The 16,027-nt window shown below is 44.4% G+C and overlaps 1 protein-coding gene across 1 annotated transcript; it reads right to left on the reverse strand.

Moving 5' to 3' along the window:
* Nucleotides 1-320: 320 nt before the first annotated feature.
* Nucleotides 321-3,311, reverse strand: srd5a3 (steroid 5 alpha-reductase 3). Its single transcript, XM_083648405.1, has 4 exons — nt 3,196-3,311; nt 2,911-3,102; nt 2,705-2,830; nt 321-1,765 (listed from the first exon to the last, which is right to left on the reverse strand). The coding sequence occupies exons 2-4, from the start codon at nt 2,999-3,001 to the stop codon at nt 1,506-1,508; spliced, it is 477 nt and encodes a 158-aa protein (XP_083504531.1). The 5' UTR covers nt 3,002-3,102; nt 3,196-3,311; the 3' UTR covers nt 321-1,505.
* Nucleotides 3,312-16,027: the final 12,716 nt, after the last annotated feature.

Here is a 16,027-nt window from a genome sequence, read left to right on the forward strand (position 1 = left end):
GTGGCAATTTTACAATTAATAGCCTATGTATATGAAACAAATTACATTCAAATATATAATTATTATAATTACTGCATGTCAGTTACATTTCAACATGGAACAATGCATAATGGATATCATTACAATTAACGCAACATTTCACTTTATTTCGCTCTCTGGTGATTGTGTTAAAAGCTCAGGAAATTTTAAAGAAAATGTTATTATAGTGTATATAGACAGTAATTAAACACAAAAGGTATTCCAGACAATCTTCCTTTATTGGATGTAATTGTAATATTTAATTACAACAACTGTGATATGTTGTAGTTAATGCAGTTAGTTATTCATGACAGATTAATTTGTATTTGTCAGAGGGAAAATGAATGGAGGTTGTCTGCAATATGAATAAGATATTTGCAGTTACTTTCCTCCCCGTATCCTCACAGCAATTCCTGAGCAATCACTTTCAAACATATATTTAAGCTGGCAAGAGTGTTGTTGAGCAGCACATATGTGCATCACATTCATGCAGGTTCACACCTGGGACCCATCCAGTACAATCAGTCTTGTAATAATAATAATAATAAATAGTAATTCATGTAACTTATAAAGAGCTTTTCAATGACCCAAAGACACTGACAATATGAGTCGACATAAAACAAACAATGAGAAATGAGTAAGAGGGAACAACAGATAGAACCATATAGTGAAAGTAAGCAGGGATACATGGATACATAGGGGGGGTGGGAGGGAGACAGGCCGGGCAGGCAAAAGGGGAGAGGAGAGAGGGAGCAGAGATTGGCGGTAGATGTGGTTATGGGTAGGGGAGGTTGTATGACTGGGAGAACAGGTAGGTTTTTAGGCACGATTTGAAAATGGTGAATCAGGGTGAGTCTCAGACGGGCTGGGGGAGGGGGTTGCTCTGGAGAAGGCTTGATTGCCGAAAGCTGCAGAGGAAGGAGGAGGTCAGTCAGGTAGGGAGGTGCCAGTTTATGGAGGGCTGTGAAGATGAGGAGGGCCAATTTTAAGTTGATGCGTTGTTTGATGTGAAGCCAGTGGAGAGAATGGAGGACAGGTGTGATGTGGTACCGGGACCGGATGTTTGTGAGCAGACGGGCGGCTGAGTTTTGAACCATCTGGAGTCTATGGATGGAGCAAGAGCTGATGCCGGTGAGGATGGAATTGCAGTAATCTAGGCGGGAGAAGATGAAGGCATGGATGTGGGATTCAGCAGCGGGGGGAGAGAGGCACTGTCTGATTTTGGCTATGTTACAGAGAGGGAAAAACATGGTCTTAACGATGGAGCTGACATGAGTATCGAATGAGAGGGTTGCAAATCAGCCACTGAGCAGATCCAATGCAACAGAGCACCTTGACAGTAGATGTTGAGGAAGGGGGGAGTTTTACACACATGGGGATTTGCTGCTACACCTTCAGGTCCCAAGCCCACTACTCTAACAATTGGTTAGCAGTATGCCTTTTCCCACTAGGAATGCATAACCGGAGACACCAAAGACAGGAATAAGTCACAGTAGAAAAGGTATAAATGCATTGCGATGCCTTGGGTACGATTCATATTTGCTGATGTAAAACTCATGGCAGAGCTGAGCGGCCAGCGCCTGGTTGAAGAACACATAAATGACCACAAGCCACCAGGTGAGAGAAAGGCCTCCAAATACCAAGCTCAGAGAGATGTAGATGAGCAGCTCAGCAAAGTAATGGGGGCATGACACCAGCTGGAACCAGCCACCCTGTGGCACTCTGTGAGCCAGCGTCTCCACTGCTCCTGCAACACACCAACAACACGATACATGGTTGGTTAGTAGGGGTGGGGGAAAAAATCCATACACCATAGTATCGCGATATTTTGCCTGATGATATTGTATCGATATTTGGATGCCAAGTATCGATATTGCACCAAAAATAAATAAAAATGCAGGCCATGCCAGGCCACCGGGCATCTGCCCGAAGCGCCCGATGGTGCAGTCCTCGCCTGCAGTGGCGTATTGAGTCCAAAGATGTTTCTCTGTGCGTGCTGTAATGTTTATGGTGTTGTGTCTGTTTGTCTACTTCTTGCACTGAAGCTGAGCTACCATGCTGTACCTAACAATTACCACCAAGATTGTTGTGTGGCATTAATAAAGTATCTTATCTTATCTTATAATGTAACCTACATGTGGGGCAAAAACAAAACAGCACTGCATGTTTTACTTCTGGTGAGGTCAAGGAAAAGGTAGGAAAAGGAGTTAGGAGTGACAATATATCGAAATATCGCAATATTCAATATATCGCAATACTAGCATATCGCAATACTATCGTATCGTGGTTCAAGTATCGTTTTAGTATTGTATCGTGGGCATCTGGTGATTCCCACCCCTATTGGTTAGAGAGAATATTTGCTATTTGTTCAGCATGTTAGATTGCAAAATAAAAGTCAAGGAACAGAGCCAAAGCAATAATCATATCCACAAAAGAACAAAGATAAGCAGACCAACAAAGTTAAAAAAATAACAATAAAAATGGTATGGTACTTCACCATAGGGATGGGATAAATGTTGAAATGCAATATAGCCTGATATGAAAATGTCACAATACTTATTGTGGGGCAGAAAAATTAATTGCGACATTACATTTTATTCTGCAGCAGTGGTTTATGTTACTGTTCACATGATTAGTATGTATTAGTATGTGTTTATTTGAGCTGAGACAAGCTGCACAACCTTACCTGAATCTCCAGTTCGCAGCCTGGCGAGCAGGACAATGGAGCGGTGCTGCAGCAGAGAGGCCCAGATGAAAAGCGCACTGCTGGCCACATGCAACCAGTCCAGCTGGGACAGGAGTGTGCCAGTCTCTGAAAAGAGCAGCACACACATGAACACCACAGAGAGATAACCACCAGACACATTCAGAGAGGACTAATTTCAGTCTCACCTTTTCCAACACCTAGATGATCCGAGCAGAGGACCGTCAACCCCAGTACGACATAATATCCCAAGCCGAAAACATACTGGACCATATGCATGGCCCCATCAGAGAAAACACTGACAAGCAGACACTCCAACAGCCTCCTGAGGGAGTGGATCCAGAGCAGCAGCTGCACCAGCAGCACAGACACCTGTGGAGCTACAGGCAAGAACATTATAGACCAAAGCATGCTCGAATTGGACTGAGCTTCAACACCATGGAGCAGAGGCACGGTCAGGGAGTGTAGCCTACCTTGACTGTCAGTCCTTGGCACTCCTGTCAAAAATCCCAATATGCCAGTCAACCATGATGGGTACGGCTGATTCTGTAATGTAAAGTTAAGGGACAGGAGCAGAAGAAGACCATTCCAGCCTACAGAGACTGCATAGAAGTGCCAGAACCATCTGATTGGGACAAAAACAAAAGCAGCATTACTATGACTCAATCGTGATCGGCCAATCAATCACTAGTGAGATTTTAAAGGTTTGAGGGGGGTAAACAGCAAAATTAAACAATGCAGCTCTGTTAACTAGCGTTACATCGTTTATTGTTCCTTTACTAGAGGTTTGCAGGTTGTGCCCTAAACGAACAGTCACCTTTTCGGTACATCAAAGACACGCAGCTGGTTGTCTCGTAAGTTTTGTTTCGTTTTCCCGTATCGAATAAGATCCTGAAACAACAGATTAACGCAAGACTTTTCAAATCTCGTCGGCAAGCGAAGTGTGATTTTGTGAACACAAAAAGCCGAAAGAAAACACAGAGACAGAAATAACCACAAAACATCAACAGCACCCCATCCCATCATCCCTACATTGTTTTGTGCAACATGGAAAGGGGTCCGCTGGTGGACAACTGTCCGTGCAAAAGTTCCGGGAGAGACGTCACGTTAGTAGCGCCGTTCTCGCGAGACCTTGACAATACCTTTTTTTAATCCGATTTCTCTCCAAAGAAAAAAGACCGAGCCTGAGGCGAATTGTTTTAATGTGGAAACTAACACTTTTTCAGTGTCTTTTAAAAACATACATTACGTCGTTTATTTTGAAGGCAACCGAAAGTCTTATTGTTGCTACTAGCTGATTGACTTTGCCCCTGAACCATGAACAGGCTGTACCGCGCTCCCGCGTACAGCGATACAGACAGCGCGCGCGCGGTCCCGCCCGCGGAGCCAAATCAGTTTTTGTCAGTGAATCGGTTTTTGGCAACATGTTCTCTGTTTCTCTTCAAAGAAAATATAGACCTGGAGCACTGGAGGCTGAGGTGAGTATAGCAGATCACCTCTACTCTACTGTGTTTAACTGAGAGTGATAACAAACTTGAACATTTCCCGTGTTCAGTTTGTATCAGGCAAGATTTCAATGAAGCTTAACTTTGTTCAAATTATTTCCCCGCCATTAGCACCGTGGCCAGTAGAGAAAAATAATTCCAAAAAGAGGAACAACAAACCCTTTTCACAGGGACCATTCCAATCATGCCACTTCCAATCATGGAAGTTGTAAACCCTCATTAGTGTTTTCCTTGCACCTGTGTTTATCATGCCTTTTCGACACAAAATGGCCCCCGTGAAAAGGGTATATGTAAGGGATAATGTATATTGAGGCGGTGATTACGGGGGAAATAATGACCGACAGGTGGATTGAGCCCGACGCGCCAGCGGAGGGCTTAATCGTTCACCTGAAGGTCATTATTTCCCAGTAATCACCGCCTCAATATACATTATCCCGCTTAGAACACGGCCTACAACTAAATCATTCAATAATCTGACAAAAATAATTATTCAAATAGATATTTTAATAGCGTTTTCAACGACAAAGCGGTTTCATTCGTAATTGGCACACAAGACACCACAGCTGCAACTGGTTGGCCTAATTAGTAGTGTCTTGCTGACAAAAAGCTCTTATCAACTGATTAATCCAGGTGTGGCAGAGCAGCGGTCGGTTGTCGAGAAATAATGACCGGTGAATATTGTTGATTGACCAATCAGAATCGAGTATTCAAGAGAGCCGTGTTCTAATGATGTTTCAGGCACTCTAGTGAAAAAGAGTAGTAGAGCTAAGGAATTTCCAGTCATTTAAAAAGTGTTTATCGCATGTCTAAACCAACAGGAAGATTAGCCAACATGTATGGAGCAGGCTAGCAGCATGCATGTTTGTTGAATCTCAACTAAGCCGTAAAAACAGACATCTAGGCCCATTGTAGTCTGCAGAGAGCCTGCTGCCTTCTGTCTGGATTTTTATCATTTCTGGATTTTTGGGACAATTTTGGGTCGGGTGTCAATCTTTTTTCAGTGGGTTTGTCCACCTGCAACCACAACCAATGCTGAAGCCTTTTATAGCTAATATATATATATATATAACTCGAAAAAGGGCTATGCAGCTAGATTTTATTTTATTTTATGTAATGCAACTTAAATATTTGTTTAAGCTATTATTCAGTAAGATAATCCTGTTTAACAATGTTATTTCATACTTTCACTTTAGGTCTCAGTGTCTAGCTATGTCCGCCGCCAGCTGTCTCCTATCGGAAGAGGAGTTCCTGTGCTCCATCTGTCTGCATGTATTCACTGATCCAGTCTCCATACCATGTGGACACAACTTCTGCAAGAACTGCATCACTCAGCACTGGTATGTTAATAACTGGTTCAAGTGTCCCAACTGCAATAAGCGTTTCAAGAGAAGACCTGAGCTACATGTCAATACTTTCTGAGATGTCTGCTCAGTTCAGAAAGTCAGCTCAGATGAAAGCCAGCGGCTGCCCAGACCAACAATGTGCCAAACCAGGAGAGGTTCCCTGTGACATATGCACTGGGTCCAAACAGAAGGCCCAGAAGTCCTGCCTGGTGTGTATGGCCTCCTACTGTGAGAATCACCTGGAGCCTCATCAGAGAGTGATGGGCCTGAAAAGACACATTGTAGAAAATGCTCCGTAATGGCCCACCATCAGGCCTGTTCTTGGGGCAATTGACGCCCACGAACCACACCAGACATCATTGGGCCAGACATGATGTCTGGATCCATCATTGGATCCATAACGCATCTGTGACATCATCACTAATTATGTCATACCCTATTGTCATATTCTGACATCATCAGTGATGTCTGAATTGTGATGTCATCATGTGATGTCATCAGTGATCAGTGATGTCATAAATCCTTCCATGCTGAGGATAAAAGGGATGATTGGTGCTCTGACAGGCCAGACATGTTGTTGAAGAACCTGTGTGAGTCTTTCTTACTGCAGAGCGATCAGAGAGCTTCAGCAGGATCTGAAATTCTCTGCAGTCTGCACTCAAAGAAGAAGAAGAAATTCAAGCTCTTTGTTGTGGTGTGTGTCTGTCTGGTTGTGGTGTGTGTGCCATTGTGTGTTGTATATGTGCATTCAAAAACACACACCAACATGTGCATTCAAAAACACATACCAACTGCTATGAGAACCCAGCTGACTCGGCACCACGTAGTGTTTTTCACCGCCCTGGGCCGTCGTGAGACAGTGGGACCGTTCTCCCAAGAACAAACACTGATCTTTCATGATGTCATCACCAACACCGGAGGAGGGTACGATCGTAGAACAGGCTTCTTTCATGCACCGGTGAGAGGCACATACTATTTTGGATTCACTGTGACCAGCTACCTCACCAAAACCACTTGCACCGGAGTGAAGCTCTTCAAGAACGCCGTGGAGATTATGTTTAACACACAGGCCGACACCAATGGGAGAAGGGAAGGCCAATACATCAGCACCTTCAGCAACACCGTGGTGCTGGAGCTGCTGCAGGGAGACGAAGTGTACCTGGAGCTCCCTGCAGGGCAAACCATGAATGGCTGCTATGGGAGATGTAAAGTGTCCACATTCCATGGATTCCTGCTTTTCCATCCTTTTTTTATTTAAAATCACACGACTACGGAATTCTGTAATCTGTAAAGGACCTCACAGGTTGTTGTGGGTACCGAGCACTCGCCCAGGGTATCTCAGGTCCTACGAATCTTCTCAACAAATTGCTCCTTCAAGCAGGATAGCGGCACTTTCCCCGGACAAGGAGCATGACGATGGTCATCTGAACCACCTCTCCTAAGCAGACCTGCGTCTCTCCGAGGCCAAATTTGTTATACTGCAGGAGCGAATGAAGCAGTTGGAGCTTGAAGAGCTCCGCCATGAGATTGAGGCCGAGTCAAAGCAGATCTAGAATAGAGTAAACAGCTAGACGACCAAGCCGATGAGGCCCAACGGTGCCAACAAGAATCCCTCAAGGCAGCTAGGCACTCGCACAGCGGTTGGATAGACAACGGTGTTTGGCAAATTGAGAACATGACTTGTCAAGGTAGCAAGGCTCGTCTATGCTCTACCTGGCGCTATGTGGATACCGCCCAGGATCCGGCGGACGACATTACGCGGGGAAAGCCCCTTCCCGCACTCACCACCAGCCGTTGGGGCGGCGGACCCCCCTTCCTTCTTCTCAGCCCAGATCGCTGGCCATCCCAGCCCTGACCTGGACTCCCCCATCGGCAGACAGGAGGTCCACGTGTTCTGCAAGGCATCCGAGCAGGCATATGTGGTGCGGTGGCGTATCTCAGGACTGAGGGTCTCGGCGAAAAAGGGGAGATAGCCTTCCTCATGGCGCGGTCTAGAGTTGCTCCAAAGAAACAACAGTCTATCCCACGTCTAGCGCTGTGCGCCACCTTGACAGGAGCGCAAGGAGCCAAGGCACTCAAGACGGAGTTGACACTCCCCATCCAGCAGACTATTATGGACCGACTCAACCACCGTCCTCATCTGGCTGCAGCCATCATGCCGCTACAAGGTGTCCGTGGGCACTAGAGTGACGGAGATCCAGGAGCCCATGGCGGACAACGACTGGCGCTATGTGGACACCGCCCAGAACCCAGCGGACGACATTACGCGGGGAAAGCCCCTACCCGCACTCACCACCAGCCGTTGGCTTCTGCTCAGCCCAGATCGCTGGCCAGAGACACCCCAACTCCACACAACCTCGGATCATAGCGAGGAGTTGAGGAAGCCAACCTACTGTGGCCTCATGTCGGCTCCCCCCATGCTGGACGAGTTTACGGCCTTCGGTGCCTTTATCGAGGATACCACGCCGGCGTTCCACGGGGCGGCCAACGAGGCACTACCGGTTGGAGACTAGAGTAAGGCCGAGGCTTCCCTCCTCCAACGAGTGCAGCACGACTGCTTCCTCGCTGACCTCACGCAGCTGAGTTTCCTCAACTGGAAATTCAAGCCACCAGATACCCCTCACTTCGGCGGTTGCTGGGAGCGAGAGATTTGCTCAGTGAAGCAGGCCTTGGTGCACCACTGGTTACGCAGGAGGTGCTCAGGACATCCCTCATTGAGGTGTCAGGATGATCATAGACCCCCAGCTCCTGCGCACACTTTGGCCGATGGGGACAGTCACCAAACTTTCCCCTGGACTGGACAACAAAGTGAGGTCTGCTGACGTAAAGGTGGGGACCCGTACCTACACCCGGCCGGTGGCCAAGCGTATTCAGCTCCCCTCACTGCCAGACTAATCAACCGAGCCCTGCCTACACCTGGTGGGACTGGAGGGCCATAATACAGATTCCCCACAGGAATCTGAGGCGCCTGTAGAAAATGCTCCGAAATGGCCCACCATCAGGCCTGTTCTTGGGGCAATTGACACCCACGAACCAAGGAGCCCACGACGCAATGATGATGTCACCGTGACATCATCGGTGATGATGTCAGAGTTCACCTTGTGAGGTCATCGGTGATGTCAGAGTTTCCCCTGTGAGGTCATCAGCGATGTCAGACGGTCTAGGCTGTCTCCATACTGTGATGGCAGACGTGACTTTGTGAGGTCATCGATGATGTCATACCTCCCGGGACGTTGTGACATCACCAATGATGTCATACCTTGAATGTGGGGGGTATAAAGGTGTTGTTCTGTTATGATATCTATGTTCCCTTTCTGCGATCTGTAAGCTATCTATCTGCTAAATAAATTCCTGAAAGACATCTCTGTGGTTCTAATCGATCACTGCCCGTGAGCTCTTACCTAAGATCCAGCAAACTTCACACAAACTTCCTAACACACATACTGATTAATCCTGTGGCGAACCTGGAAGACAGGATGTGTAAGAACCATGACAGACCGCTGAAGCTGTTCTGCAAGACGGACCAGATGTTTGTGTGTCTGTCCTGTTTTACACCTGTTTTGTGACATCAGGTTGTCCCTCTGAAAGTAGAATATGAAGGAAAGAAAGCTGAGCTGGGGAAGATGCAGGATGAAATTCAGCAGAAGATCCAAGAGAGACAGCTGAAGATTCAGGAGATTAAACGGTCAGTAGAGCTCAGCAGGGAAGAAGCAGACAGAGAGATGGCAGACAGTGTGCGGGTCTTCACCGATCTGATGGGACTGTGAGGAGAGCTGTGGCTCAGCTGGAGGAGAATGTGAGAAGAGCTGAGGCTCAGCTGAGCCTGAAGGAGACACTCAGGAGAAGCTGCTTGAGGCTAATCTGAAGAGGGTCCAGCAGTATGCAGTAGATGTGATGAACGCAAGACTTCAAAATCTCGTCGGCAAGCGAAGTGAGATTTTGTGAAGGCAAAAGCCGAAAGAAAATAGAGAGAAATAACCACAGAACATCAACGGCACTCCATCCCATCATTTTCTTACATTGTTTTGTGCAACATGGAAAAGGGTCCGCTGGAAAACTGTCTGTGCAAAAGTTCCGGGGGATACGCGGCAACAGGAAATGTCAATTAGGTAATTAAATGTAAACATTTGGTAAATAATTAACAGTTCTTTGTGTGAAATGCATACAATGCAATGTCTTGGGTAGGGTTCAGGGTTAAAATAGGAGCTTTCAAATAAGAATGTAGACAGCTTCAGTTAAGGGTACAGCAGATGGCAGCACCTGATCTGGTTCAACCAGTGGATTCATTGTGCCCACATGCAAACCATAAACACACAGGTACTGTATGTCACAATTGATTCCAACAGAGAAGGGCATTACTTTTCTTTTTCACGATGTAGATAACATTTTGTCTTTACTGTTTTTGCAGTCCTATCTAGAGTATTTTCCTGGCCATCAAAAATGAGAAATGTAAATGTAGGCATAGGATGTTTTTTTTTTAAGTTTTGAGACAATGATTCACTTTGCACTATTTGAGAATTTCTTGAAATAACCTACTTGCCGCCGAAATGTAGCCTACGACCAAAGTATAACCTTTCCTCCCCCTACATTTTTTCTGCAACAGAATTGGCTGGGTCACTGCAGGACACTGGGTAGAATGATTGACACTGGCAAAAATGTGTATTCAGGGCATACTTGTAGGTGTAGGCCTGTTATGTGTGTGTGATTGATTGATTGATTGATTGATTGTTTAAGTCTGGATTCAAAATCTGCATCAGTTTATCTTAGATTCTGCAGATGTCTTGCAGATCTTATCTGCAAGACAGGAACTACTTTGTCTCCATTGGCAACTACACATCTGAACAAACCAAAATGACATGTGGGGTACCCCAAGGATCAATTTTAGGTCCTGTCCTGTTTAACCTTTATATGCTCTCTCTGGGCCTAATTATGCAAAAAAACAAAATAGCTTATCATAGCTATGCAGATGACACCCAACTCTACATAGCCCTCTCATCGGATGACTATGCCCCCATAGAGACACTGTGTCAGTGCCTTGCGCAAATTAATGATTGGATGTGCCAGAATTTTCTCCAACTTAATAAAGACAAAACAGAGATAATTGTCTTCGGCAAAAAAGAAGATAGGCTCAAAGTTACTGCTCACCTCGAATCCCTATCTTTGAAGCCAAAGGACCAGGTAAAAAATCTTGGCATTATTATTGACTCTGATCTAAATTTCAACTCCCACATCAAGCTTATAAGAAAATCTGCCTTCTATCATCTAAAAAATATAGCAAGGATTAGAGGCTATATGTCCAAACAAGATCTTGAAAAACTAATTCATGCTTTCATTTCTAGCAGGCTAGACTACTGCAACAGTCTTTTCAATGGTCTTCCCAAAAAAGCTATTAAACAACTACAGCTCATTCAGAATGCGGCTGCTAGAGTTCTAACAAGAACCAAGAAAGCTGAACACATTACACCAGTTCTCAAATCCCTGCATTGGCTGCCAGTAAATCTTAGAATAGACTTTAAAATTCTGCTAATAGTTTACAAATCTCTCAACGGGTCAGGCCCACACTACATCTCTGAAATGCTTCTACACTATGAACCATCCAGATCCCTGAGATCTTCAGGCACTGGTCTACTAATTGTCCCGAGGACCAAATCAAAACATGGTGAAGCCGCGTTCTCCCACTATGCCTCTCATAACTGGAACAAACTCCCTGAACACATTAGATCTGCCCCTACTCTGCCTATTTTTAAATCCAAGCTAAAGACCTTTATGTTTACTCTTGCTTTTAACTGCTACTAAACTACTGCCTCTCTCGGCCTGTAATTTAAAAAAAAAGATTCCTGTACATTTCCAACAAATGGACTGTGCATGTAATAATAATACTGAAGAATGCCTTGTAACTTATTTAAAACAGAAATAATGTTTCATGTTTGTTAATTTGAGTATATATTTTAACTAAAACTGTCGGCTGTGTTTTTTATGTGTTTTTTTATATGTGCATTGCTTTGCTGCTTGTTTTTTCGATTATTTTTTTGTAAAGCACCTTGAATTGCCTTTGTGTATGAAAGGTGCTATATAAATAAAATTTGACTTGACTTGACTTTGACTAGATTGTTCTGAAGGTTAGTGTGACATTAGACCATGTTCACAGCCTCCACAGTTCGCTCATCTTTTCGCCATTCTGTTCAAAAGTGAAAAAATGTGTCCCTCTATGGTTAAGTGTTCCCCCTGCATACAATGCTATAATGTGTCAAAGGCATGCACTGTGTTTGTGTGGAATACACAGTAACGCCTTTGAGGCATTTGATTCCAGGATGCCTCTTAGAGGAGCACAGTTTCCTGTCTGAGGAAGGACTGTTTCCTGCCTCCCTCCCCTGCCTGTCCTCCTGCGTCCCTCCTCTCTTCTTTACCGTGCCAAGAGGAGCCTGTTTGGCAGATCATTTTCTTCTTACAATCAATTTGTGCTCCACAGACACGGTAGTATAAGATAAGCTTTTTGGGGGACCCAAATACCAGCGGACAGAGGGTGTTGGTGGATTGGTTGGTGGCACAAATGTATGAGAGAGTACTCCCCTTTGTTTCTTACACACTGGAGCATATGATCGACAATGACAGAATGTATGACTAGTTTGTTCATGGGTTTCATACACTTATAACATCTAAAAGTGTAATGACCCTCCCACCCCCCTGGTCCTGCAGGAGCCTGCTGTTGGGGTCGTTAGGCTGATTGGGTGCACTCATTGGGCTTTAAGAGAGAGAATATACCCTTTTCACGGTGGTCATTTTGTGTCTACAAGGCAGGATAAACACAGGTGTACCAAAACATTAATTAGGGTTTCCAACTTGCAGCCAATTTAGGTGTTCCAGTGCTGGGGCGCTAATTAGTGAGTTGATTGTACCTGTGTTTATCCTGCCTTTTAGACACAAAATGGCGGCTGTGGAAAGGGTCTATTCAGTCTCTCTCCCTCCTCACCAACACACCTTTTGTTCTGTTCATTTGTTTAATCTAGTTTGTGTTGACTAGTTATTTGCCTTTAGTTTTAGTTGAGTTGTGTTGCCAGGGAACAGTTTGGAACCTAGCTTATGTCCTGTCAGTCATTGTTCTAGCAAACACCGCAACAGGAAATAAGTTGGGGGCAATTTAGAATGTTTACTGTATGTTGAGTTCAAACAGTCTATAAATGATTGTGTTAACTTTTACTTTGGTGTATTGACTCCCCTTACAACCTGGCTCAAGGAAGTAACAAATGAGGGGAGTCCGTCCTACACCAAAGTCAAAGTTAAAAACAATGAATTACAGTGACTAAAAAACTAAGGGAGAATAACTAGTCTAGACTAATTGCTTTATAATCACTTGTATAATCACTTGTTACATAAACAGATAAACAGGCTGTTCAAGTTCACACAAGTGTTTGTTGATTGATGCATATGTTGCTGTATCTGTGTGTGTGTGTGTGTGTGTGTGTGTGTGTGTGTGTGTGTGTGTGTGTGTGTGTGTGTGCGTGTGTGTGTGTGTGTGTGTGTGTGTGTGTGTGTGTGTGTGTGTGTGTGTGTGTGTGTGTCTGAGATTTGCTGCTTTAAAAAAGAGTAACTGCATTGGATGCACACACACTCAGTCCCTCTCTCTAGCTCAGTCTCTCTCAGCCATGCCCCAGTGCAAACCCCTCATGTGAGCCTATAGAGCATAAAGCCAAACGCTAATACATCCACTGATTTCCACTTGTAAAGAGTATATAGGCTTCATTTAGGAGATCTTCAGTTGCGGTCTAATTTTAATGCATACTTTATGTCTATGAGATTAAATAGCTTTAGCAATGTGTTTTCAAAAAAGGAGCGTGGATATAGACTTTCTGATCTGATCTGATCTGATGTTAGGGATGCACCGCTTGCAAAATTCTGAGCCATACGATGTTTAAAATAACAATTTGGCCGATACCGAATTTTTTTTATTACCCCTTTTGTGACAGTGAAACAAAGAAATCTTCGTTATAAACAAATAACTAAACTGTTTTAAAGTCGTTTCCCTACCTACTCAATAAGATTTTTTCAGTACTTATATGTGCGCGAGTACGGTAGCCAGGCAGAAATTACAGTACGTGACCCAACTGATAATGATGGCTAAATATCGGCCACTGCAATCGGTGAACGCCACCTTTTTTGCCGATAGGCCGATTGCAGTCAACATGGCCAATTTCGGCCGATACCGATATACGGCCGAATATATCGATGCATCCCTAGCTCGCATATTCTGAGTAAAGAGCAGCAGCTTACCAGCTCGTCTTTTATCACACTCATTGGTCGTGGCTTTGTGACTGTGCTTTCTTGTATCAGTAATGGGACTTCTTTTTCCCCCACATTCTTCCTCATGTTTTTTTTAATCAAATTTTTATTGATTACATTTTTTTACATAAAGGAAGAAAAACATAAGAACCACAAACGTTCGAATAAGCACACAAAATACAAAGTACATACACAAACAGATCCACTCACAACATAACCCCCCACACATATAACACACATACTCTTGTTTGTGTAACCTTTGTGAAACCCTGCAGAGCTCAAAGATCATTATCTTCTACCTCTTTTGCTAAAGGTCCCACTTGAAAAAAATTCCCTGCTCTTTTCTCCTCATTCTTTACCCCAAATACTTTGGTTTTGTGTTGCTCTTTGTCTCTGAGTGGGCCAGAGTTCAAAGCAATCACTCCATGTTGTGAATCTGGAAAATGAAAGTAGATAGAAAATGGAAACAATTTGTGTCTCCAGCTTTTCCAAACACACAGTTGGTATCAGAGTGCCCTGCAGGAAGCAGAGCTTTGGAGAAGGGTAGGCGGTTTAGTGGGAAGAGAGTCCCTGTAGAAGTGACCAGGACAGGAAACATGTGGAGATGACACAGAACATTCAACCCAGTCCCTCCAGAACCCGTGCCAACATCAAAACCTAAGGCAGCTCCTCTCCAGCTGAAACGCATCCATCATCTCCAGGCTAAAAGTCAGGCTTGGAAAATAAAATATAAAACTTTGTCAGTGATTGACACACTGGATTTTCCGTTTGGGACCTTGTAAACAAAATACCTGTTTTTAGGCTTATACCCCCCCCCCCCCGCCTCCAGAAGACTGCATAAAATATGGTTTAATTCCAAAATGCCATCAGCCAGTATTTAGTCACATCATTCAACCCTCAGAAAGTTAACTGTTTTTAAAGGTCTTAGGATGACTCCTAACATGAATACCGGTAGTTGTCATGGTGGACTTTACAGTAAGCTATCAAACACGTCTCAATGATTCTCCTAACTTTGTTCTATTAAACTCATATTAAACTTTTAGTAGGCATCTCTAAACACATCTGAGTGAATGGAAATCAGAATGACTCCTCTTGGGCCTATGAAATTACTTGGAATATTTTTGTTTTTATCATTTTGGAAATCAATTGTAATCCCCAATCTTTCCAAGTACCCCCTGCAAGCTGCTCAAGTACCCCTAGGAGTACACATACCCCTGGTTGGGAATCACTGTGTTAGAGGATGTGTCATTCAATGTTTTCAAATGGTGGATGTCTCATTTTTTAGATGAAACTCATTTTGACTATAGGCCATTGAGTAGGCCTAGCCTATCTGTTATAGCCTAGGCCAGTGGTTCTCTAAGTGGGGTCCGGGGACCCCCAGGGGTCCTTGAGGGGGTTCCAGGGGGTCCCCATCAAAAAGGAGGATACTTTATTGTCATAATTTAGCAAGTAATGCAATGACAGGATGTAGACCTATAACTATTTTGGTCATGGGTTTCATACACTTTCTGTAATAGAACATCTAAAAGCAAGAATCGTATCAGATGGGGACCCAGCTGGGACAAAATCTTATCAAATGGGGGTCTGTGGTCTAATTTGTGCCAGTTTAGGGATCCATGATGTGAAAAGGTTTGAGAATCACTGGCCTATGCTACTTAATTGATAGGGTATGCTATGGCACTTTTAGAAACGCTACCAAGTAGGCTACAGTATACTGTATGTGCAGTAGCCTGTGTAAGCTATACTGTACGTCGCTAAAGCGAATACTTTTCAAGGCAGAACGGCAGGATCAGTGTGCTGCAAGGACAGTTGCGTTTGGAAGTTTGGCAATAGGATATTTAAAGCAAACAAACTAGTTGGAGTCATTTTGATTTCTTCACAAGTCTTTGGTCAAAGTTTACTATTTTGAATGCGCCAGAGTGACGCTCGCTCCTCCCTGCTGCCGCCGCGCTCTCTCTCCATCCTCAGCACCTCAACAGCTCCATGGGGACCAGAGCGACACTTTACACGCTGCGGATCACTGCGCACTGACGAGGCTTTGCTATTTCTCCTTGGGAAGTTTTTTTTCTAATTTTGTTGCGCGGCTGTAACTTTCATAGACTCATTCGTTGTTGAAGGGAATATAAAGCACCGCTGCTCAATGGACAAGTAATGAGCGTGTAGGATTATTGCTGGAGGGA

Source organism: Poromitra crassiceps (assembly GCF_964638095.1).
Source record: "Poromitra crassiceps genome assembly, chromosome: 12".
Lineage (NCBI taxonomy): Eukaryota > Metazoa > Chordata > Actinopteri > Beryciformes > Melamphaidae > Poromitra > Poromitra crassiceps.